The following is a 26,768-nucleotide window of genomic DNA, read 5'->3' as shown; positions in this document are numbered from 1 at the left end:
TGTCTAAACTTAATAGACTTCATCAGAGTGAAAGGCTGTACAAACAAAAGACATTTTATAAAACCGACCACCAATGAAAGACCAGAAACAATCATGTAAAATTAGTACAATTCCATGTGTTGTTCATTGAAATAAACTAAATGACAGCCAAAAACTGGTACCACTTACTAAGTAATATATTGGTACAAAAAGCTAAAATTACAATTCTCCTGAATAGAAACCATCATCTTAAATAAATACACAATCAAAATAGTTAGTGTAAGTGAACTATATTAAATTATATTATATTACAGCAGCTTTAAGCTTCAAAACACTAGAAATAGACACTGTATCAATACCAGGACTAATCGAAGCATTTAATCTCAGCTGCCAAGCAAGCTCCCTGATCTCAAGTAGAGTCTCAACATCTCCAAACAAAGGGGTAACCATCACCCTGTCTGTAACAAAGAACAGAAACTTCTTATAATTGGTACAAACAGTGATGTGTCTATCTACAACATGAGTATTTTTCTTTTTACTAATATCATAATTATTCTCATGTATTCTTTCTGTCGGTTTCCTAATGGTCTTCCCCATGTAAAATGCATTACATGAACCACATGCAGCCAAATACACAATGTGGGTGGTGTTACAATTACACTTCCCTGGACACGGTATTATCCTCATATAATTCTGGACTGCTATATAAGGGCCCTCACGGATGTACCTACACATCTTCCAGAAGCCACACTTATGCATATTACTGTGACTTAAAAGTAATTTTACCCAGTGCTGTTTCTAATATAGTCCTATTGTTTCTACCATTAGAAAAAACTACCAATGGAGATGTATCAAGGTGCTTTTTGACCTTGTCTGTAAAGACTGCTTTCCAATATAACCTCAAATCACTAATACATTGATGAACATTGTTAGAAAAAGGGACAACAGTTGTCACCCCCTGTAGCAAAAAAAAAATCTCTTGTCAAAGGTCAGATGGTTAGACTATCTCAGTTGATACTGGATGACACAACCTTTGACAATGAATTACATCATTGGGTGTGTATGTTTTTAGACAGGGGTTACTCTACACAATTTTTAAGGGACATTAAGGTTGAAGTGGTGAAGCATCTAAAGGACCACTTCGCTACAATTCTGAAGATTAATCCTAGTGGTATTGGGAATTAAATAGTTACTCCCAATGAATGTGAACATAACAGTCCAGTTGGAAGGAATGGTCCTATTAAGAACACAATAGGAACTGCAAGTAGCAAGGCACTCTGCCAAAGTGTATAGCCTATGTCAAGCAAACTAACATACAGTTATTTAAAATATTGACTATATTTCTAATAATGTGTGAAGGTGAAAAATAATAGGGTATTCTGATGCTAAAATAGACAAAGGAATAAAATGAGATGAGGAGAAGTAATGAGCAGGAGGGAAACTTAAGGACATGGAGAGATTTGATTATTACTAGCAAGATGAGAATGTTATGGAAGGACAGGAGAGAGGACAATAAATAGTAAGTGTTGGCTGAAGAGGTAGAAGAGCATCCATTAGTAGTATGGTACCACTGGTACCATTAAAGCCAGAACTTCTTTTGCTGTTATGCTATTACTACCTCCTATGATACGGATGTGCTAGTGAAGTTAGAGGGAGAAAGACATAGCCACAGCTTGTAGGTGGTCATGCATCCATTTTCAGGGTTGTGCATGTACAGGTCCAGGTGTCAGATAAATTTTTTTTAGATTGGTCTTGAAATTGGAAAGATTGCTAGTATGTTTAAGGGATGACAGGATAGAGTTCCAGGAGTGGGCTATATAGCTGGAATACAGAGAGGTCCCTGCGGACAGGTGTGGTTTTGTAGGTAGTGAGGAACATTTTGTTTCCAGATCAAAGTGGCCTAGCAGGGGAGTATGTGTGTGTGTGTATGCAATAAGTCAAGTAGGGCTTTGCTTTGTTCTGGTCTGTATTTTAATTTGTGGACTAAGTAATTGGGTATAACTGACTTGCTTGGGAAATTCAAGACAATCAAGCTGTTTTAGGGCTAAGCAAGGATGTGTTTTGTTTGGCGAGTTAGTAGTAAATTTAACTACTTTTATTATAGGACCAGTTTAATTTATTTTTGATGGAAGTTTGAAGGTTAAGCAGTACTGGGGAACTATATAGTAAAGTGGGGAGAAGGAATGTAGAGACCAGGAGTTTCCTGGATGGATCAGTTAAGTAGTTTTTTGTTCTAAAGAGTGCATCTAATTTTTGCTGATTTTTGTTTTTTGATAGCCTGTTGCACATCTAAATTAAATTTTAGGTTATCTTCAATTGTCATGCCTAGAAATGAAACGTTGTTTGCAAAACTCCAAAGAAAATAATTAAACTGGGTATTTTGTATTATAATAGACCTTTAATGTAAAGACTTTTAAAGTACTGATTTTTATCATAGCAAAGCATTTTTTTAGTGAACATTTCTGTTCATAGTTTTTAAACAGCTGTTCTTGTTTAGAATGTATTTATATTTACTTAGCTTATTTTTCTGACTTTTTTTTAAATATCTGTCAGGAATATTCATGATAGGCTACTAAAGGTGAAACATTCCTCAAGTGTTCGGTATTAATAAATTATCAGCTTTAATGCATACTAAACTCTGACAATCAGATTAATATTTGTAGCCATTTTTATCAAGTCTTGCCTTTTTCTTTATTATTATTATTATTATTATTATTAGTACTATTATTACTTTACTTATTTACTTGTTACGTGTTATTATTCTTATGATTATTATTATTATTTTACTTATTATGTGAAGAACAGTCCAGACAACTTGGCATGTTTCTTTCATACCTACATATAATGAAAACCATCTCCAACACCTCTCCAAATGAGAAATGGTGCACATTACAGCTAGAAGTACAGCCTTTCATGTTGTTCAATTACGGCTTTGGATGATCAAGCCCTTTTTCGTTGAATGGGAGACTGGCAAAACTTTTGCAGCCTTGAAATTAGTTATACTGGTTTAGGGAATTCAGAGACAATAGGATTGTTCTGTCCTGTCATCAGTAAAAAAATTTGCAGATCACCCAATGGATTTAACAGGCTCAGTCGTTCTAGTTAAGTCAAGGACATAACCCATAATTGTTCCATTATTTTAATTTTTGAATTACAGACCCTGCATAAATACAGAATGCAAACAGCATGTACAAGAATAAAAACACACTTTACAGCTATGAACTGTCTAAAATGATGTGAGCAAACTTCTCATATGTCAAGGAGTTAACAACATGTCTAGATGCTCATTGGTGCAGCCTAATAAGGTGGACCACATTTAGTAGCAATATTTTGAATGCATAACAATGATGTTTACAATAATCAGCCGTGTAAGCAACATGCTGTATTACAGAAGTACATCACACTCTTCCAAGACAGACAGTAAGGACCTAGTTAGGAATGAGACCAAAGGCCAGGTTCATGCAGCACCCCCCCAAGACATGAGTTACAGTGATTATGCTTAAAACTGATCCAAGTATTTAAAATGAGGTTTCTAGTAATTGTGTAGCAGAAATGTCTAGTCATACAGAACTCTCAAATAATAAAATTAATTAAAATCCTTTAGTTCAAATTCAACTAAAGTCTTTCACACACGAAAAATTCTACACACCACCTTCTGATTTGGAGAAATGGTTCCATGCAGTATAGCGTACATATCACTTTTTGTCACAGCTGCCTGATGACAATCAAATCCTTCGCTCTGTCATTCAGCACATCTGTTCCTTCATCAGGTGAAAGCAACTGACAGGGGTCATCATCTGGGTAGCCATCAGGGATGATATGAGGTTTTTCTATTTTCTTCCATCTCCAGTGTGTATACATTTGTTAAGTTCCTGAGGAATGGGCTGTATATGAAGGTAATCTCATCACTTCTGGAAGGGGCATTGCCTCCAAACAGCTTTGCTCCTCCTGCTGCATGAGCAGTGGCCTCCCTTTGGTTCACAGCAGGGAGACAACAGTACCCTGTTTGCATGGGAGCCCACAGGATTCTTTGCAGGGGGGGGTGCAAACCCAGAATCCCACCCCCACTCAGCCCCACCCCACTATGCAGCCATTCCAGTGTCTGTCTATTTCTCTCCAGTTGCCATAAATACTGTTCAAAACTCTCAGTATGCATACTGTTTTCTGCTTTTCTTCTACAACGATTACAGATATTTGGATTTAATTTAAAACTTTTATTTCAAATTTTATAGCACAAACACTGACAGACATTTGCTAACCAAAGCAATACAGTCTCACAATGAAAACAGACTTAGCATTAAAATATCTCTGCCTTTGAAACCCACATTCACTGAAATAGCATTGAAACCCACATCCAAAGAAAATGCATCTGGCCAGTAGTGAATTAAGTTTACCTTTGGGCTGTTTTCAAATCATAGCCCCTTGCACATATTTTTTGGATCATGCACAAGTTTTTTGATTCACCTTCCTGACTCGATTAAATTATAGTATACAATAATTAAATTATATCCCTTCTATAATACAGCACCACTTGTTAGAGCGTGTTTTAAATTTATAGTTTTGAACATTTTTCCAGTAACCAATGAAAGAAAACATAATAAAAAACTGCCCAGTTTAGAACATTTCAACTATAAAAGGCCACTCCAACATCTGTCATTACAATCCACCAATATCAGACAATATGCACAGTCTCTGCAGAAGTAAAAATCATCTGAATAATTCCACATTAAAGAGATCTGTTACTAATGAAGAGGTCGCTGCTAGCAAACAGCTTTATATTTCATTGTTTCCTCTACAAAATCATTGCCTGCTGCCCTTAAAGAATAAATTGCCTATGTTACATTAAAAATGGTAAACTGGTAATATTGCAATAGTGAATGGATGGCAAACTGAAAACAGGTTCATAGTTACTAGGCATCTCATCCAAAGGAGGACATACTCAGGATTGCAGCACCCCACCCCTTAAAATAAAACACAGTATCAGCAATACATCAACATACTGTGGGAGTAGAACTCACAACCATCTGCATCAAAATGCAAGTATGCTACCTGTTATGCTACTAACACTACTTTAAAGTTCTGTACCACAATAGTGATACCATGTACTAAACCAAACAGATGCACATTGTAAACAGACGTATCATGAACAGCAGTAAACTTCTCTTCCCTTGAAGCTCACAACTCCTTGAAAATGCATTTGAAACAAAATTTCTTGAAAAATGCAGCTGAAACTCATTTCCTTGAAAAATGCAGCTTGGTAGTTGGGGAAGGATTCAGGCTCTTATTTCTCATAGCTAAGGTACAGGGTTTGAGCCTAAGCACATTACAAACTACCTGCTAACCTTAACTAGGACATTTCACTCTCTCACATACATACCTCAGCCTCTTAGTGCAAGAAATCTGGACAAAACCTAAAATAAGGAGGGACAGATTACAAACATTGCTTTCATGAACTTGGAAAATTGGTAGAATAACAGGATTTGTGTTACTATGCATTTTTCTAAAGCATATGAAGTATAAAATTCAAATGTCTGTCATTATTTAGCAACTTCAATCCTTTTTATGATGAACAGGCAAAATTATGGGGCAAAAATCTGGGCATTCTGCAAACACCTGGTCAGTTGAGGGGTATGCTACCTACCTCTTACGCACACCTCTCTCCCTCTTACACACACACACACACACACACACACACACACACACACACACACACACACACACACACACACACACACACACACACACACACACCTACCTCCCTCTTACACGCACCTACATCTCAACCTCTTACTGCAAGAAATCTGGACAAAGCCTGTCACAAGGGGAGGGATAAATGCTCTTAAAAATTTGGAAAGTTGTTAGAATAACAGCATGTGTGTTAGAATGCAGCTAGAACAAAATCCAACATGACCCAGGCATGAAGGAGTTTAGCTGAGAAGGACAGCTGATGTAGCTGCCCATCCTTTGAGAGGGAAACTGCTAGTCTAATCACACTGGCAGCTTCTAACAAAGGCTTATATAGAATGAACCAGAAAGAACTGCATCAGCTGGATGGTACAGGCTGACAAACAATGCCTTACTGTAGTCTGAGTTACACGTGTTAAAAGCATGCATGTATCAAATGTGAGACAATAAGAGCAGCAACAACCTAAACTTTTTCAAACAATTGGTACATCACTTCCTGTTAATTTAAATAGTAATTAATCATGATTTTGTCTATATTTAAAGTGCTAGCATGAAAAAAGAAATATACACAATTAAATAATAAATTGCATTTCAATAACAGTTTGTTACATCAAATGATGATACATAATCCCACGGACTCTAAACATATGCTTTAAATTCAAGGGCAAGGACAGAAAAAAGGAAAAGGAAAAAGGGGAACAGAAGATATGTATGTTATACCACAAAACATTTGATCAACTTTTTGCATATTTTAACGTTTTGTTTCATCCATTGTTATGATTAAATCAATACAAGTATATACAGCAGTTATCAACAATTCATAATGATAACATTTCTACCCTGAACACAACAAACCAAAATTACATTTTTAATTTTTACCCATATTTAGCTATTAAATATCCATATATAAGAATACTCTGTAAACATTAATGTATGTGCAAAATATTCATTATAATATTCATGTTATATTAATAACCAGAACAAAATTCATCTATTAATCCAGTCTTAAAAATGTATATATGGTTACCCTTGTAGTATACATTAGAAACATAACAAGTAATGAATTGTGAAAGTAAAAAGTCATATGAAAAATATATATATATACATATGTATATATATATATATAGTGATGCACGTGTGCTTTATTAAATGATCAATTGGTTATAATTATAAGTATCTATAAACTACTTTAAGAATATTAAAACAGTTTCATGTTAAAAAATTCATTTAAAATTACATTTAAAAATACTTTTAAAATTTCAAGTCTCATAGTATTTCATTATTGTCTTTACAGTTATTTAAAATTTAACATAATTACATGTATATAAACAATAATAACCATATATAAAAAAACTCATATGAAAATGTATAAAAAATATATCAAGAATATATGAAAAACATGTATTTATATATATAATTTACTATAAACGAAAATATTATAAATTTTCAATATTTTAATATTAACAATAATGTTCGCTTTATTAATACTATCCATAAGAGATTTTATCTTAAGTATACTTGCAATTGATACTAAGTTGTTCAAACCTGGCCAATTGTGTGCATTCAGTTTAAGTTGCCATTCTAATTCTAATTTTTCAAGTTTTAATTGCCATGCTCCACCTCTATTGTCCACTTTTTGAACATCAAGAACGACAAATTTAAACTTATGGGAAGTTTCTATACTGATATGTTTTGCTAGGGCATTTAAGTCATTATGATCAACCAACATAAAATGTGGTACAATTACAACATAAAGCACAATATACCACCTTTTCACTATCACAGCAAGCCTTTTCTTTCAAGTGAACCTTTGTGGTATAACATACATATCTTCTGTTCTTTAAAGCATATGTTTAGAGTCCGTGGGATTATGTATCATCATTTGATGTAATATTGAAATGCAATTTATTATTTAATTGTGTATATTTCTTTTTCATGCTAGCACTTTAAATATCATGTATCAAATGTCTTGGCACAACAATCTGCATGTCACACAATAACTTCAACATAACAGTGGCTATGGTCAAAGTAATAATCTCACAACAGCCTGGACAATGGTGTCTGAAAAGAAATGGCAGCTGAAGGTCAGCTAGCATGGAACAGAAACGAGATAAAAAATAAAACAAAGCCAGAGAACCTTTTTGGGCTTGGCTTATATAGGCCCCAGGGCTGACAGCCTAGTACCTACCTATGAACCTACAATATGAATCTGAAAAATGCTGGAAACCAGAAAAGAGGAAAAGGGCCTGTGGCCATTATCACAACTAGTATTTAGTGTCTGGAGCAAAATGACAAAGCAGTGCGAAAGGCCATCAAAATGTATGGACACACAGCAGGACAAATGAAATGTAGAGATTTAGAAGCCATAATTTCACTGTACAGACCTTCAGTGTGGGGATCTTTTTTTTTTTTTGAAGTGCATGCCTTTCACTGACAATTAACCTTATTCTTAGGTATGAAGATCTTGAAATTAGGTAGCAACATCACTCACTTCTAATAGGGGAATCTTCAGGGAAGATGCAATGAGTATATTCGTTCACTTTTGGAAAACATTTAGGAGAAATGAAAATAAACTGCTAACGAATATTCCATTTACTAGAGAGAAAACAGAAGAAGGTAAAGACATATGAAACACACAGTACATTGATAGAACTACAGCCCTCTGAGGAAAGCTGGAGAAAAGAATTTAGTGCTAGATGCACGGGATACATTTTTAATGGGTATGAGGAAGTACTGTTTCACAGAAGTAGTGACAAGTCACAGCAACATGTTTCTGAACACACCATGGCACTCAGAAAAACAGTTGGCTTTAATTCAGCATGGGGCTATTGAAATAAATTAAGACGAGGAAAGGACAGATGCAAGTAAGACACTAACTAGTTTTTGTCTCCTTCGGTCAGCATAATTGTATTTCTGTGTGAAACTGAATGTTGCCTGTAACTGAAAGATAACAAAATAAAAATACCATAGTGAAATTCTGCACTAAAGAATTGAAGGGCTAGAATGAAAATGCTGCACCGCATTACACATACATATATCTATGGATAGAAAGACTGATGTACAAAGATATATCATAAATACACACACGCATTCAATTATTAACCCATTATCAGTGCAATCTATAATGAAGTCCCAATAACCCAGAACAGAATATCCTGGATATTGCAGCAAAGTTATGTCAGCATTATGCAGAAGCCACACTCCTAATCAATTAATTAGTTTAAGTGATGCAATGCAATACTTGGGCGGCCACGGTGGTGCAGCGGTTAGCATTGCCGCCTCACAGCAAGAGGTTCTCCGGTTCGATCCTCGACTGGGGTGCCTTCTGTGCGGAGTCTGCATGTCCTCCCTGGGGTTGCGTGGGTTTCCTCCGGGTGCTCCGGTTTCCTCCCACATCCCAAAGACATGCGGTAGGTGGATTGGACACTCTAAATTGGCCCTAGGTGTGAGTGTGTGCATGTGTGTGCCTTCTGTGGAAGGTTGGGCGCCGGGCTGGCAACTCAACGCTGTAAAACTCCACTGCCAATCATGAGCGGACAGGTGATTCGCTGTGGCGACCCCTAACCGGGAAAAAGCCGAAAGAAGAAGAAGATGCAATGCAAGTTTCCAAAATACAAGTAATGAGTGCAAAGAAGCATAACACTGCTGGGTTCAACACTTGCCTGAAGACTGTGACTGTGGCTCTCCCTCAGAATTCCAGCTCTCTTACAGATCTCCTAACACCAAGTCCTATAGCCTGCATGAATCTGCAATGCATGGCCATCGTCTGCTACAAAATAAAATACACAAATTCTGTCCAGGATGAAAGAAAAGGAAACCTTACTTGGTGTTCTTATACATGCACAACAGAGTGTCATCTTGTATTTAAAATTCCGCATGGGGGGGGGGATAACAGACTGTTTGTGCAACAAAGCACAACGCAACAGGTTTGTGCGACTGGACCGTTCTTAAAGAACACCCTTAAAAACAAAAACAGTATATATTTTTTTTAATTAAAAAGCAAATGTGACAGTCTCTTTGCAAGCAAGTCAAAATCCAGGGGGGTGCAAGTGTACCCCCCTTGCACCTGCCTGCGGGCGCCCATGCCTGTGTGCCTCCAAGTGCATGCAATCCCCATCTTCTGTCATGGAAAGGTAAATAAGCCAACCCCCTTCCCTCTCTGCCTGCCTCAACCAGTGCTAATGCTGCTAAATGAACCTCCGTCACCTGGTTCACAGGCAGGGAAACATCCCATTATGCCACAGAGCCAAGTAAACTACAAGCTACTTCATGAAATGATTCTCTGTTTCTACCATCATTTTTAATCTGGGGGAAATTTCCAATGTAATGCAGATAACATTGGTTTTCAGTGTATGGACCACTCAAGATGATGCAGTTTAAATGATTCTGAAACAATTAAGAAAGTGGCACAAGCACCTAATTCATCCTCATACAAAAAAAAAAGCATCCTCTATATAAAGGTGCTATTTTAATTTGAAAACTCCATCTATGGCTAGTTGTTATTAATGTCAAGCTGAGCTGATGATCTGGAATTGAAATATCACTTGAAAGGGCAAAATAATTAAATGCTCACCAAATAAAACTGCATACAACTACTTAAGAATATATTCATCAAAAATTCATGAACAAAACTTAGGAGAGTTACCTGAACCTGAGGGGTGGAAGTCATTATCTTCTGATGCACCATCCAGGATACTGACATGGTCTTCCTGCCTCTCATTGGTCATTGTCCTCCGGATACTCTGGTACCTACCATGACAGAAGGCAAATGAGAAGAAAGTAAATGTGACTACAGACTTAGAAGCTTCCCTCAACAGCTGGGTAAAAGGCTTGTCACTGTGAATACCACAGTTTGCATTTCATACCTAAGATAAGGAACTACTTGAAACAAGAAAAGAAAACAAATACAATATTTAACTACACCTGCAGGAGCAGCAGTAATTGACAGTTGGAATGTGTAAATATATAAATTTTTTTTGCCCTTTGATCTCTCTTGGTAGCTATTTCTCAAAGTTTCTCAGGATACCCATTACTAGACTCCTACAATACGTATCCTACTACATTCATTTCCAGATTTCCAAGACAAGACAAACAGTAGTTGACTTTTATTTATTTATGTTTTTTAAATAAAATAAAAATAAAAGTTTATCAGGCTTTATTTTTTTCCCTTGCTTTCTCCAGTAAAGCTGCAAATGCCACACACACAACACAAACACGCACACACACACACACACACACACACACACACACACACACACACACACACACACACACACACACACACACACACACACACACACACACACACACACACACACACACACGGTGCATAGCCACCCACAACAACATCCTCACTTTCAGTAAAAGTTATCACAGCCTCTTAAAGTTACTTTCTGTCAGAAAGATGAACATTCCATGGAAGGCCAAAAACTAATGTGCCAGGCTCTTCATACTAGTCAGATGAATTTCATTGCCACATGCCATGGTGTTGGCATAGATAATTATATTACTAAAAATCATAAGTACAAGCATACATTCTGAAGAGGCCTTCAAAGTATGATTCCTGTTGACAAGTCAGTCTGGTATTACCAAACCTGCCTAACACATAGTAAAGTGGAATGCTGCTTTGTTCCCCTTGTTTTAGTTTACTGAGTGGAATAATATGCTTCCACAGTGTCCAAGATGGACATCTGAAGATTACCAATAGCACTTAGATTCCGGTGACAGATTATTATTATTAGTGTTTTTTCGCGTACAGATACTCAGGGTGGATCTTAATAGTACCTAGTCAGCAAAGGGTTTATTTCTGATACACCTAACTGCACTGAATATGTACTGCAGATGTTATTTATAGTCAGTGAACACTCAGTTACTTAAGATATTACATGTCATACTTTTTTAAAACTATGTATAATTTAATTTTAAGTGGATATTCTAATTCTGTGTTTTATGATATGTTGCTGCTCTCTGCTATACATTTCATAGTCTTAAAACGCAAACATAAGTGCCTGGAGTTTGGTGGCCCAGCAGTTACATTTTAGCATAGTAAGGCTGCATTGGTTTGTGTCAGCAGTACAGATTAACTGTATAATATTTTCAAGTGGGTCTGGTAAAGAAGCAGCTACTCTTTCTGAGCACACAAACAGCAACATATACTGCTAAAACGTTGAAGTTTTAGGAAACTTTCCCTATCTGACACAAATAAAATGCCACATTTAGAAATAAGCCCCTATGGTGGAACCTCAGTATTAACTAAGTTTAAGAACTAATCTTACACCACTCCAAGCTAGAAGTAACCTCAAACAGGTAATCAAACAGCAGCACTTTTAAAGTCAACTCTAAATTATGTAGTGCCACCTCATCCAAAGATAATTCCAAAGCCTTTCCTGACTATGTCAAAAATCTTAGGAGTACCACCTACTCCAACCTGAAAGACATGACCAACAAGTTAACAAATTATGTTCACGTTTCTCTGCTCTCTCCTTTCCTTGCTCACTCCATTTGGTCTGTTTCACTACTTATAATTACCTGCCAGTAAGTCTTAAAAGCCCTTTCCAAAACCAAAGCACTAGCTCCATGGGTCCAGATAACATACTAGACTGTATTCTTTTTAGTACAAAAGTCTACCTCATTTTTAGTCTGTCAGTTCAGTATGTGCATGAAGGCTGGACTAAAGCTCTTGTTCTACTCCTTTACAAGGGAGCCTTACCATGACACAGGGGAGCAACAAACCAATACTCTTACCAGCATCTACTGTAACCCAATGGCACTTAGCATTATGGGGCTCAAAAATACTTGTAATGCTAGCCTACAAGCCCTCCGTCCTAACCAATTTGGCTTTGTGAACCACAGGTTTTGCCTACAAAATCTAGTAAATTTCTTTTAGCAAGTCAATAAATGCATGATAGAAAACAAGTATATACTGCCTCCCTGGATTTAATCAAGGTCCTTTGACACTATCCTACACTCTGGTATTGCTGAAAAACTGATCCTAATACATTTTAAAACTTATGTAACTCATTGGATATTAAAATGCCTCTCAGTAGTCACAAAATCAAGGTTGGTGGCACACTGTCCTCAAAAAGGCAAGTCACTAAAACCATCCTACAAGGATCCATTTTGTGACAACTCTTCTTTGATATATTCTTAGCTAATGTTATAGCATCGCATGATGATCACAAACTCATGTCTTATTCCTTGTCCTTTCTAAGGCTTTTGACACTGTCTCACACACACTGCTACTTAGTAAACCTGTAGACCTAAACTTCTCACCTGATACAGTTGCATGGTTCTCTAGCTATCTCTCTGATAGGCTGCAGTCAGTATGATGGGACTCAGCACTATCTACCCCTCTCTCAGTAAGAACTGGTGTTCCCCAAGGTTCTATTCTTGGACTTCTACTCTTTAATATCTTCACCAACTCACTCCACTCCTCTTGTCCTCAATCTAACGTTGTCTAATATGCAGATGACTCTACAGTCATAACTATGCCAATTCACCCTTAGAACTCCTAACAAATACCCAGACATCTTTCAACTCAGTAGAGACTTGGCTCACTAATAATCAGCTAATCCTCAACCCTAAGAAAACTACTGCTCTTTCTAACTAAATCTGGAAACCACACTAAACTTTCCTTCTCCATAAGGTCCCTAAACAATACTCCTATAGAAGTTGAAAGGAGCACAAAATTCTTTGGCATTACCATTGATAACCAACTAAAATTTGATCTTCACAATAACAATTGTATCAAAAAAAAAAAAAAACACCAAAAGCTAGGACTACTGTACAGGAACAAAAAATTCCTAACTACTGAAGCTAGGATTTCTCTTACCCATGCCTACTTTCTACCATACTTAACCTATTGTTCCCAAATATTCACAAATCTGAACTCCTCCCTACTTACCAAATTAGAATCAACCTACCACAAAGTAGCTAGATTTGCAGCTCAACAAACACATAAATCTCACAACTGTCTCTCCCTAAAATACCTGAATTGGCCCGAACTACCTCACCTGTTCCTACAATCTCAACTCCAAATCATACATTCCATCATATAGCAGCCTGATTTCTGCCCAAGTCTATCTTCTCTCATCTCTCACTATTCCCCTACCAGACTTCTCCAAAGCTCAACCCAAGACCTACTAAAAATCCATAAACCCAAATCCAATGCAGGGTGCAACTTATATAGCTACCATCCCTCTACTGCATGGAACAAATTCCCACTAGAAATAAAATCCCTGACTCACCCCAAACAATTTAAGCTAGCAACCAAAGACCACTTTAAAAAACACTGGTCCTGCCATTGTACTCACCCTTCCTGACTATTACCTACCTTTTATAGTATAGTCAAACTAACTTCCCTAAAACCTACCATTAACTACTTCATCCTATGCTTTCTATGCAACCTCCAAAGCTTCTTCTATACTCTGCTCCCTGAAATTCTTATGTAAACGTTTAAGTTTCTGCTACTCTACATACAAAATCTTATCTTTACTTAACTCTCTTTTTAAACCAAAACATACAACTTATTCTACTTTTTTAATATTCTCCTTTTTATTTATAGTATTATTTTATCTGTCAACAATATACATGTATGTAGCTTACATAGTTTAACTACCAAAATTCTCTTTTGCTATTTTTATTGAAATGTATCTGTATTGCTATTTTTATTGCATTGTATATCTTTGGAGCTTTTCTCCCTGGGCATCCGCTGAAAAAGGGCAATAGCTCAGCCGGACACTCCCGGTCAACAAATGTAAAATAAATAAATAAAAATATACCAATGACCTACGCCTAAGTTTGCTGATGACTGCAAATACGAAGATGTCATCAACTCACCAGATTTTTTTAAGATCCCTCAAAATGGCCTAGCCACCACAAACTCCTGGTGTAAGGACCACAGTCTTAAGATCAATGCAAATAAATGCTGTAGCTTTCTTTCCGGGAAGCAAGTATACAGTTGCACCTACCTCATAAATTATACCCCCTCAAAACAGATCCAGGTGATCTGTCAAAAACAAACACTCTTTTGACAATTTGGAAACCCTTCTACATAGTAAAATTGAAAAGGCACACTTTCCAGGTGCAAGGACTCACTCAGCCCTCTCTGTTCTACCCTTATCAGACTCATAATAGAATAGAATGCCTCTTTTGGCATGCATTATCCATGAATATTTCCCAGCTAGAAAAATTGCAATGCTTCCTCACCAAGACAATCTTGAGTATGAGTTCTCTAAACTACACACAGAACATCTAAGAGCTCTGTCACTGTATTCCATCTCCTATAGCATTCTAAGGGGTGATCTCTGCTTCATTTACAAAGCTGCAAATTACCCTGTCTTGTTTGACCTTTTATATGGTTGTATAACAAGTAACACCACAAATACCCATTCCAGGGTTCTAAATTTGCACTGTGATTTTAAGAGAACTTGTTGGCAGGGCAGATACCTCTCCCAAAGCATCCTCCACCTATGGAATAAACTCCCTCTCCACATCAAAGTTACTAAATGACTCTCTCTAAATCCAGCCTCAATGACTGCATGGTGATCCATATATTTATAATACCACTAGCAACAACAGCCACAGTCACAGAACAACGCTGGTAAAAAGTATATTTATTGCACTCAACGCTTCGGCTCCCAGGCCTTCACAGATTAAAAAACATTACTAAAACACAAGTTTAAATACAAAAAACATAACAGTCCATCCCACTGCTAATAAGTTAGTTAATTAATTAATTAATTAATTAATTAATTAATTAATTAATTAATTAAATTACATACTTCCAATTGCATTCTTTGTTTAACCCTATAGGTTCCAAGGTATTAAACTTAATAATATGCATGGTCTCTTTCTTCAAAAGTTTATCCTTTAAACTTACATTTTCACCCATCAATCTTTCAACGTTTTCCAAGATACAACCAGAAATTCCTTCAGGATTAGAATTGTGAAATTCAGAAAAGTGATTGCCCAAAGGGCTCTCCACTTTCACATTTCTAATATCCCTCGCAGGTTCTTGGAAATGTACTTTGAAACTTCTACTAGTTTCTCCAATATAAAACTTTTTGCATCCACATTTTAAAACATAAATAACACCTACAGTGTTACAATCAAAATTTCTTTTAACAGTAAAAAAACATCCATTAATTTTGATGAAGGAACTAACAATATGTGTACATATAGAACATTTTTTACAAGGAACCGTACCACAATAGCATTCACTTCTCTATTTAAATTAACAGTGGGTAACTCAAAACAGTTATATACTACCATATCCTTTATATTCCAAGCTCTCTTATAAGAGGCTATAACCTGTTTAGGCAAAAGCAGACTTAAGTCTCTATCTCTAAACATCATAGGCCAAAATTGTTTAATAATATCCACAACTTTACAACTTGTAACAAAATAAACATTTTCAGGAATCTCATGCCTCAGATTAATAACATTTCCATAACATTTTCATTTAAAGGACCTCTGATGACTAGTATTATTATTATTGCATCTTTATAAATAATTCACATTTTGGGGCCATCTTAGTAACATCACTTTATTTTTAGCCTCTGACACTATACCTACATCATATCCCCTATTAATGAACATATTTTCAGTTTCTGAAATTTCCTGATAGAAAACATCATCACTGCTACAGAGTTTACAGATTCTAAGGAACTCATTTTAAGGCAATACTGTCATAAGATGGACAGGATGACAACTATTGCAATATAAGAACTGATTCCTCAGTTCAAACTTCCTATGTAACCCGGTGTCTAACTTATTAAGTTTAATGTCCAGGAAGTTCACCTCAGTTCCCAACTGTATGCCATCAAACTCAAGGCCCATCTTATTAACCTGCAAGTTTTCAACAAATTTTAAAGCATCCTTATGAGAACCATCACACAAAAATATCAAATCATCTATAAATCTCAAATAAATAAAAACATGAGACCTATAGAAGGTGTGAGGATATAAATAGTCATACTCAAACTTGGCCATGGTAAGATTGGCATACATGGGGGCAAAAGCTGCCCCCATAGCCGTACCCTGCAGTTGATGAAAAACCTCCCCATTAAAAACAAAAAAATTATTTTTTAAACAAAAAGCTACTAAATCTATAACAAAGTGAGACATGGGGGAGTCATTCAAAAAATAAAAAAGGGCCTGGATACCCACATCATGTTGAATGTTTGTATAAAGGCTTTTCACATCTATGCATAACCAAAACATGGAATCCTTCCACTGAAAACACTTAATTTTATGCAAAAAATCTGAACTATCCTTTATATATGAAGGAATACTAACATACCTTTTCAAATATTCATGCAAAAAGACACTAATACATTTAAAAAAATATTTCTCTGCAGAGACAACAGGCCTTCCAGCAAGATTATCTAAACCCTTATGAGTTTTTGGTAGACAATAAAATACAGTAATCTTTGTGTTTTCTACACTACATTTCTTAGTGATGTCACTAGATGAGAAATAACCTAAATGATGGCCTTTATTCAACAATGAAATATACTCATCAATAGCTTGAAAGTAGCAAGAAATATCACATCTTTTATAAACTAGTTCATCATTTAAGTGCTTGTAGCATATATCCAAGTATTGTTTAAAATTTAGAATTACTGTTTGGTTACCCTTATCTGAGGGCTTTACCACAAAGTTCCTATCATCACAATGTTCACACAACTCTAACCATTGTCGTTTATCTAAATTATAACATACACTAGATTTATTATGCATACAAGTCTCATATTCTTTTTCCACTTCAAAACTAACAATTGAAATGTAACTTAGAATGCAATTGTTAATGTAGGGGTAAATAAAAAGACTTTTAGTCTGGATATTGCTGGTATCAAAATTAGTGTAAGCATTACTCACACATTCATCAGATTCACTTAATATAGATACACACGAGTGAAAAGAATCATTCCCAGAAATATCCTGGTTCACATCATATACATTTACAACATTGTTTTAGCAAAAAAATCTCTCAGATGTAATTTTCTCCCAAACGCAAAAATCTCCCTTCTCAGAACATGTAGTCGGGGTAAAGCAGTGGGAATGAATTTCAAGCCTAACTCTAAAATGGACATTACTACTTTAAAAAAATAACAGCCAGACAAATTCAACACAAAAGTGTTATAAAAATCAGTTCCAACATTTTTGTTTATTAAAATGTCCTTTGTAGTTACCTCCAGCGTTTCTCTGTGGTCCCCAATCTCCTCGACCCTGCTTACCATTGAAATTTGTATTAGGCTTGGAATTAGCCAAGTTGGTGATCGTTCCGAAATCTACGGTTGAAATCTGTAGAATTCCCGGCTTCTGGTAATAATATTAGATGGGCCTTGAGTTTGATGGCATACAGTTGGGAACTGAGGTGAACTTCCTGGACATTAAACTCAATAAGTTAGACACCGGGTTACATAGGAAATTTGAACTGAGGAATCAGTTCTTATATGGCAATAGTTGTCATCCTGTCCATCTTATGACAGTATTGCCTTAAAATGAGTTCCTTAGAATCTGTAAACTCTGTAGCAGTGATGATGTTTTCTATCAGGAAATTTCAGAAACTGAAAATATGTTCATTAATAGGGGATATGATGTAGGTATAGTGTCAGAGGCTAAAAATAAAGTGATGTTACTAAGATGGCCTAAAAATGTGAATTATTTAGAAAGATGCAATAATAATAATACTAGTCATCAGAGGTCCTTTAAAAATGAAAATGTTATGGAAATGTTATTAATCTGAGGCATGAAATTCCTGAAAATGTTTATTTTGTTACAACCTATAATATTATCAGTTGTAAAGTTGTGGATATTATTAAACAATTTTGGCCTATGATGTTTAGAGATAGAGACTTAAGTCTGCTTTTGCCTAAACATGTTATAGCCTCTTATAAGAGGGCTAGGAATTTAAAGGATATGGTAATACATAACTATTTTGAGTTACCCAATGTTAATTTAAATAAAGAAGCGAATTCTATTGTTGGTACGGTTCCTTGTAAAAAAAAATGTTCTATATGTACACATATTGTTAGTTCCTTCATCAAAATTAATGGATTTTTTATACTGTTAAAAGAAATTTTGATTGTAACACTGTAGGTGTTATTTATGTTTTAAAATGTGGATCCAACAAGTTTTATATTGGAGAAACTAGTAGAAGAAGAATCCCTTTTCTGAATTTCACAATTCTAATCCTGAAGGAATTTCCGCTTGTATCTTGGAAAAAGTAGAAATATTGATGGATGAAAAGTTAAGTTTAAAGGATAAACTTTTGAGGAAAGAGACCATGTATATTCTTAAGTTTAATACCTTGGAACCTATAGAGTTAAACAAAGAATGCAATTGGAAATATGTAATGTAATTGTTTAATTAATTAACTAACTTATTAGAAGTGGGATGGACTGTTATGCCTTTTTTTTTTGTATTTAAACTTGTGTTTTAGTAATGTTTCTTTACTCTGTGAAGGCCTGGGAGCTGAATCGCTAAGTGCAATAAATATATTTTTTACCAGCGTTGGTCTGTGACTGTGGCTGTTGTCACTAGTGGTATTATTTATCTTTCTTCTGTGGTGGTATTTGTGATACATATATTTATCTCTGATCTAGCTGCACAGACACTTATGGATAAAGGAAGCAAGCAGTGAAACTTGTAGCGGCTAGGCTCCTAATGCTCTACTTGAAAGACAGTCTAGTATACACCCATGAATCTATGAACCCAGCACCTCCACTCTCTGTTTTCAAAAGATTTGCATGCATAAAAGGTAGTAGTGTATAAAAACCTACACAAATAATATTTAAGTAAATCATTTCATTTTTTAATGCATCATTACTTTCAAAGCCCATTTAAATGTTTTAATAATGTAAATACAGCATGCATGTTGAAATCGAGTCTCATATAGGAAGGAGAAAGAAGATGGCATTGGTCATAGAAGGAGGGGGGTTCACTATTGGTATGACATATTAAGGTCATGATGACTGTTCCTTATGGTGTAATAATGACAGCTCCAGACAATTTCTAACTAGTTAAAACTTTTTTTTTTAATGTTGTCTGGGACTACAAATAGCTTTCAGCTGGAACTTTCAGCTCCCTGGGTTAAGCCTGAACATTTCCCAGTAGAATCAGTACTGTACTATAGTCAATAAACACAAAATAAATAAATAAACATAAACAAAGCTTATCAGGTTCTACACTACATTTCACTTGTGCTTGAAGTGCAGAGCATTAAAGATCCTCATTCTTTTATGGCCTTCTACTTACTCCATTTCACAAAGACAAATTTCCTAGTGATGTTTCTCTCAAACTAAAAAAATGTGGTGCTAACGTTTTTGGTACTGCTGTACCCTTACTCAGGAACTGTCTGCCTTAACTTGTATTTCAGCCAATTTGATGAAAAAAGATCAAAACCCCTCTTATTGCTTTCATTGTCATAAGTAGCTATTAATACTTCATAACACAAGACAATATGAATCGGTGTTTTAGCGCATGGCAGAACATTCTGAATATTTTAAGTCACGTCATAGAAATAAATGTAATTCTGTCTCGACTTAAAATATTTCTTAAGAGTGGGCACACCAAAGAGCTATATTAAAGTACCTCTGGTCACTAGGTTACTTGTGATTACTTTATCCAATGTACTGACTCGAACCTTGAAATGCTTCACTACACTTGTTTGCATCACCCAGACGTACAATATTCTCTACATTAAGTGACAATGACGACACAAAAGAATAATGTTTAGTAGTCATACCGCCTGTTCAGTTGTTCCATCTGCTGAATAGAGTTGGACCGCTGCAGAATCTGGGGAGCTGCGGGAGCTGTTGGCCGCTGCCAGGTTGTTGTTCGATTCACATGATCCACATAGAAAATTCTACCATGGCTATCAATCCGAGCCTCCCAGTCTAAACAGAGAACACAACATAAAATATTACTGACAGGTATATGACAGGCTTTAACAGTATCATAGAACATCAGTTTTCAGCATTATAAACATGTATTTCAGGAAAAAGGTTATAGGGAATATTAAGTATGCATACCTAAAGGAATTCTTCGGGTCTTTTTCATTCCCAGACCTTCTAATACACCTGCATATTCTGAAGTATAGCCAAACTGTTACCTCCTAGGCTATAAAATGGAACTGTAAGTGCAAAATTTCACAGCACCTTGTGAAATCAGAAAACAAACTGTTTCTAGGAAAATTAGTTTTACGTGCTTTGCTCTGAAAAAGCAGATCATTTTGATGAAAAGAGTAAAGACAACATAAATTGCATGGACCTTACATGATATTACAGCGTACATGTATTTATGGATATGGTGTCATAACTTGAGGATGACTTGGTCAAAGCCCATAAAGTGATGCCTGGCAAATTAAATAGGCTTCTGTCAAAACAGTTTTATGTAAAGTGAATTCTCAAATATCTTATTATAGAGGAGGCTAGCCCTATGCACCTCCCTAACTTGCTACTACTTTTAAGGTTCACAAAACCTTTGGGGTAAATTAAAATTTATTTCAAGGCCTGGCACCATTGTACAGAAGGATGGAACTCTGACCATGATACAAGTGACTGTAGATTGATTAGTGGCCCTGGCTTGGGGTGAGCCAGGCAGTAAGTATGAAGGGGCATGTCCCACTCACATTTCCTGCACAGGGGCCTGGGCTTCCATGTACTCAGAAGCATATACAAAACTGCAATCTGCACCGGGAGACTGCAGAGACTATCCTTCAAGTCCTGGGGGAGAGGCAGAACTGCTTGGATGGGATCACCCTTATGGATGTGAGGGGACATTCACCTCAGACAGCTCCACTGCACATGTCCTCCCTGGTATCTCACCAGGTATGTGCAACATTGGGGCTGGAAAGCAAACTGAAAACCCTTCAAACCACTATGGATGGCTGCTGGGATGATGTTTCCTCCTGGTCATCTCTTGTCCAGTTTGGGAGCTGAATGAGTTGACTGACCAAGAGACAGTCTGCTGGTCGACAGGCAGTGGGAACAATTGTTATCTGACAGAGTTTTGCAATGTTTGCAACAAAGATCACGTTACCATAACCTGTGCATCTTACCAATCATATTCCTCAGCCCAGCCATCCTGTGATATATTTCTTTACCACAAATCTTCCTCTGTGCAGCAGGTTATCATTTCATTTATGTCTCAGAGAAGCCTCTACTTTCCAGGATCAATGCCATCCATGTCAGAAGCTGTTTACACATCAGAACATTAATGACCCAGCAGTTTCAAGACTCAAAAGATCCACTTTAAAATGATTTTTTGTTATTTCCCATGTGACTAGCCCTGCATTGACTGCTATCTGCAGTGAACACATGGCTCTAGCGTTTTTGCTCCATGCAATTGTTCAATCCTTTAGTTCCAGAAGCAACTACTTGGTTTCTTAGACCAGCCCAAAGGCAGGATGTGTACTTCTACTGCAGAAGACTTGCATCTGGCAACCAAATCACCTGCTAGTAGTCATTTCTGAGGATAAAGAGGAAATGCCCACTGGGCTTCTTACCTTTCCTAGGAAGGTGTTTTGTCATGTTGCGTCCTTTACAGAAAGATGGTAGTGCAGATGGCATACAGCCAAAAATGTGCAGAAAAGCTTTCCTAAAGTCCAAATGCATGGATGGACAGCAGTGCTGCATATTTGCACCTACGACAGCAGAGGTCAGTGGGCATGTCCATGCAGTGTGATGATTCTTTGGGTTCCACTGCCAAATCTTTGCCCCTACAGCAAATCTATAAAACGCACAAGAGGTATGGGTGGATCCTTGAGAAATCCAACAGATCTCCTAGGTATGATGCCCACTAATTTTTGTCCTAGTATTTAGCCTACAGGATCAGTTTTGTTATGCATGGATTCTTACCAATCCCTGATCATTTCTACTTGGACCCAGAACTAAGCACAGGAAATGAAGCAGGAATGGGATTCAGAACAAAGCAAAAGAAATGAAGCATTAATGGGATCCAGAACAAATCACAGGTTAGGAAGAACAATTGGGATCCAGAAAAAAGCACAGGTAATGAAACCAGTCAGGCAAAGCTATTCAGTTTGAAAGGTACAAAATAATAATACATTGAATAGCCCAATTCAGTGATAGAAGCATGGAGCAGTGGACAAACTACTTCCTATACACCTGTTTCTGATGCTTTAACCATACAATAAACCATAAAATACCAAGCAGAATGCATAAACAAAGAAAGTACGTGTGTCACCTAAGAAAACAGGTGTTTGTCAAGTCTGAAGAAGGTTAATAAAAATTAAAAAAGCATAAATAAATAAATAATTAAATAAAATAAGCCAACAGTACATTACTCTCAACTTCTTAGTGCAAAAATCTGGGCAAAGCCTAAAATAATAAGGGGGGGGGGTCAAAGGCCCAAAAATAGGGACAGACTTTAAATATTGTTCTTATACACGAAAGAATAACAGGATTTGTGTTAGCATGCACTTTCTGAAGTATATGAAGTTTATAAAATCCTCAGTGATTGCCAGAAAACCACAGATTTTTTTTGAGGAACAGACCAAAAACATAAGACAAAAATCTGGACATTCTGCAAAAATCTGGACAGCTGAGAGATATACAACACCAACATGCAATAAGGATAACTAATAATGACTATACATACCAGCTGTTGTTAAATACAAAGAGTATGCACTTTCAGGCAGGTAATTAGTGGCACTGTAGTCTGGAACACTACCTCATACATGCACTGTAGCGCTATCTAACTTAGGTTCGTTTTATTAATTGTAAGCACATGGTTTAAACAAACTGATCTGTCTGGAAGCAGTTTTGTCAAGACCAAGTGTTAACATTTAGAGAAAGGAACAATTAGCTAAAAGCTAAGAAGAATGAGCCTTATCGCCTGCCATGGCATATAGCATTTCTCTTTTCTCTAAGGCATTTTGATTTGGGGTGCACTACATGAGTTGATTTTGTGTAGGCATGCATCTCTCCGTATGGAAGAAAAAGAAAGATGTGGAGATCCATGGCTGTAACTGCCATTTACTGTTTGTTGGAAATCTAAGGTTTTGATCAAAAATTTGCAGAGGTGCGACTGTACATTCTGGCTTTAGAATATTCTACCATATCCTTGTTACACACATCAGGGTAAGCAACATTTAGAAATAAGATTAATCAACTGAAAGCTTTAGTTTTACAATGAAGACTAATCAAATGAAAGCTTCATTTTATTGTCACTAACACATACATACATTATGTCAGAACTACGAGTACCAATATCATCTCCATAGTGGATGGACTGAGACCAGTATGGCCAAAATAGAGATGATAGCCTTTATACTGTGAAGAGATAATCAGACCTGCACTAAACTCTACGTAGACTAGAATGCTGGGCAGGAATGACTCATCCAAGTTCATAGATTTATAGGTACGTACTAGGCTAGCTGTCCGTGTGGGCCATTTTAAGCCTATACAATTTTCCTAAAGGTGAAAATCAAACCCTGTACCCAACCTTGGCACTAGTAAGAGATCTTGATGTTGCACATCCCCCAGAACCATGGTTAATCATCACCTGAAAAAGAGTCCAGGATAAAAAGAAAAGACAGAGAGAATTATTTGCTAAAAATGCTACTACCACAAATGAAAAATTAAGGAATCTTTGGCATCCTACTAATGATTCAGGCCTATTTTACTTCTGAGTCCTATTCACTGAAGCCATATGTCTGTGATGTGTTGTTTAGTCTGGTGTATCCTGGCACTGGCACACAGACTGCTGGCACGTACTGTCTGCCACACCTGTAACACCAACGACAAAGTATTTCTCAGATGGTGCACACCTGACTCAAGCTGTTACTAAATAGAAATTTGACCTATACTACTACTAAGAAGACAGTGCTTACAAAAGCCAAAGTTTGACTTTCTCCCACATAAAGTTCTACTCTTAATCTTAAAGTAGACAACCTCACATAGAGCCAAAAAGATAAGTGAATCTGTCTTTAACTGATAGCTCCATAAGAGAAGATGGACATGGAACATCTGCCAAGAAATTAATTAAAAATATGTCTACAGGACAAAAGACAGACAGGTTAAAAAATAAGTGTTAAACATATTTACTTGTGAATTAAAGACACCGGTCAAATGATTGCTTTACTTACTTGGTGGAAGGGCTTCATCGACACGCTGATATCGACTAACATCCTGCCGCACTGAGGGAAGTGATCTCAGTGGCTGATGGCCATTGGTCTGTGTACCTAGTTACAGGAAGTAAAATTACAGTTATGTTCTGCATTTAGATCATGTTTCTGTCAGCTTTGCTTTATCTAAATTTGGATTACCAGGTCCCAAAGGCAGTGTCTTGTGGAGAAAAGCTCCACAATAACAGCACAGTTTCACTACATTGCATAATTACTGTACAATCATAAGACAATTACTATACAATCATGATACAATATAAACTACACAGTAAGGTAAACAAACACACAGCCACACATACGCACTTCAGTATTGCAAAAATATCATGTCAGCTCGTACTTACACTCTTTTTTCAGATAAAGGAAGGAATAATGATAATGAAAGAAAGGCGGACGGACTACAGAAAATCAGAAATTTGTTAAAAAAGCTTGTAGGGCAACGAACAAGGCAAGAGGACTGGGGCTATGAAAAGATATTAAAAGATGAAGAACAGAATATAAATGAAAATATACTAGAATACTGTAGGAAGAAAAGAAGCAGAATATTGAATAGTTTTGGGGTTTGGTAATTAGTACCCCTGAATGCCAAAGTACAGGAAATATAAACCTTTTTACCCCACATATCCATAGCCCTGTTATACTTGGCTGAAGAGAGGACAATGGCATTTAGAGGGAATTTAGAAGGCTTATCAGATGAAAGTGAGAAACTGCAGAACATGCTACAGTATTTTTAAACAGAAACCTAAGATCATCAGGAACATGGTAAAATCTGTCTGGTCATTTGGGAGCCAGAGGCTGGGAGTGGCAAAAGAAGTGGATTGAAAAGCATCCAAATAAGCCTCAAGAACAGGAGCAGGGGCTAGGGAGCCCATTTCCAAAAGGTTGTAATATATTTTCTGCACCACTGAAATCTGCCTAGATTTATGCTCAAAATGCTTTATCAAATTTAAGACTGTTTATCCAAAAGAACCTTCTAGTGGTGAATCAGGTGAAATGGAGTCCTCATCATTCCAAGGAACTTGGCCAGGGGACTGCAAGTGAGAGGAGGAGTGGGCCACTGAATGGTGAGAATCAGGAGCCTCCTTATCTTAAGAGGAAGATGAACCCATAGCCATCTTCTGAGAGGTGGGGGGAGGGAGGTTGAGAGGAGAAAGAAGGATGAGGCATTAGAGCTAAAATGGCCTTAACCAAGCCTTGACAGAAATCCATCCTTTCTTCCACCTTGAAGAGGATTGAGGAGGGGAAGCAACATGTTTAGTTTTCTAACACTTCCTTTTATGTGTGACATCAGTCTGTACTAAACACAGCAGCGCATTTCCCTGATGTACCTCAGTTGTCTGTGATCTCTTCCCTAACCAGGATCTGAGGGACACCCTCTCGTCCCCATCAATTTGATGATTTGTGGTTCACATACCTCTCAAACTCTTAGAGCAAGAAATCTGGACAAATCCATAAATAACTGGGCAACAAAAGCCCCAAAATAGGGACATTTTTTAAATATTGCTCTTACAAACCTAGACAGTTGATAGAATACATTTTCCGACTTCACTCCTCAATGATTTGCCAATAATTTTCCAGAAAACCACAATGTTTGGAGAAACAAACCAAAAATATGAGGCAAAACTCTGGACAGTAGGGGGGTATGGTGGTTCAGCTCTGCCTGTAGAATCTTCAGTAATCATGGTCACTGACACCATACCGGCCTCCAGTAGGGTCTCGTTGGAGGGCATCTGAGGAGGAATCAAATGTACAGAAAGTTCTGAAACCTCAGCAGGTACGTTGGAATCAGAAAAGGCCAAATGAATCTCTGACCTAGGCCCTTTAAGCATTTTCTTAAGTGATGGTGATACTTCCAGAGAAGTGGAATCTGCCATCTTGGAGTGGGTCAAGCTTTTGAAACACTGGGTCTCCAGAGAAGTTTTCAGAGAGGGCAAATGGGACTACAAGGTCT

General features: G+C 36.7%; 1 protein-coding gene across 2 annotated transcripts in view; it reads right to left on the bottom strand.

Annotated features, from left to right (window-relative positions):
• The window catches only part of HECW2 (HECT, C2 and WW domain containing E3 ubiquitin protein ligase 2), a 2,117,141-nt gene that overhangs the window by 571,265 nt on the left and 1,519,108 nt on the right, over positions 1-26,768 (bottom strand). For both annotated transcript variants that reach the window (XM_044060621.1, XM_044060622.1), the window contains 3 exons: positions 24,782-24,877; positions 20,417-20,567; positions 10,310-10,413 (listed from right to left, as the gene is read on the bottom strand). In XM_044060621.1, the coding sequence (XP_043916556.1) occupies positions 10,310-10,413; positions 20,417-20,567; positions 24,782-24,877 (351 nt within the window). The remainder of the gene's footprint in view (positions 1-10,309; positions 10,414-20,416; positions 20,568-24,781; positions 24,878-26,768) is intronic.

The sequence above is a fragment of the Protopterus annectens genome, chromosome 2.part0, assembly GCF_019279795.1.
Source record: "Protopterus annectens isolate FY-2018-M chromosome 2.part0, PAN1.0, whole genome shotgun sequence".
NCBI classification, from domain to species: domain Eukaryota; kingdom Metazoa; phylum Chordata; order Ceratodontiformes; family Protopteridae; genus Protopterus; species Protopterus annectens.
This window is presented reverse-complemented; position numbering and strand designations above follow the sequence as displayed.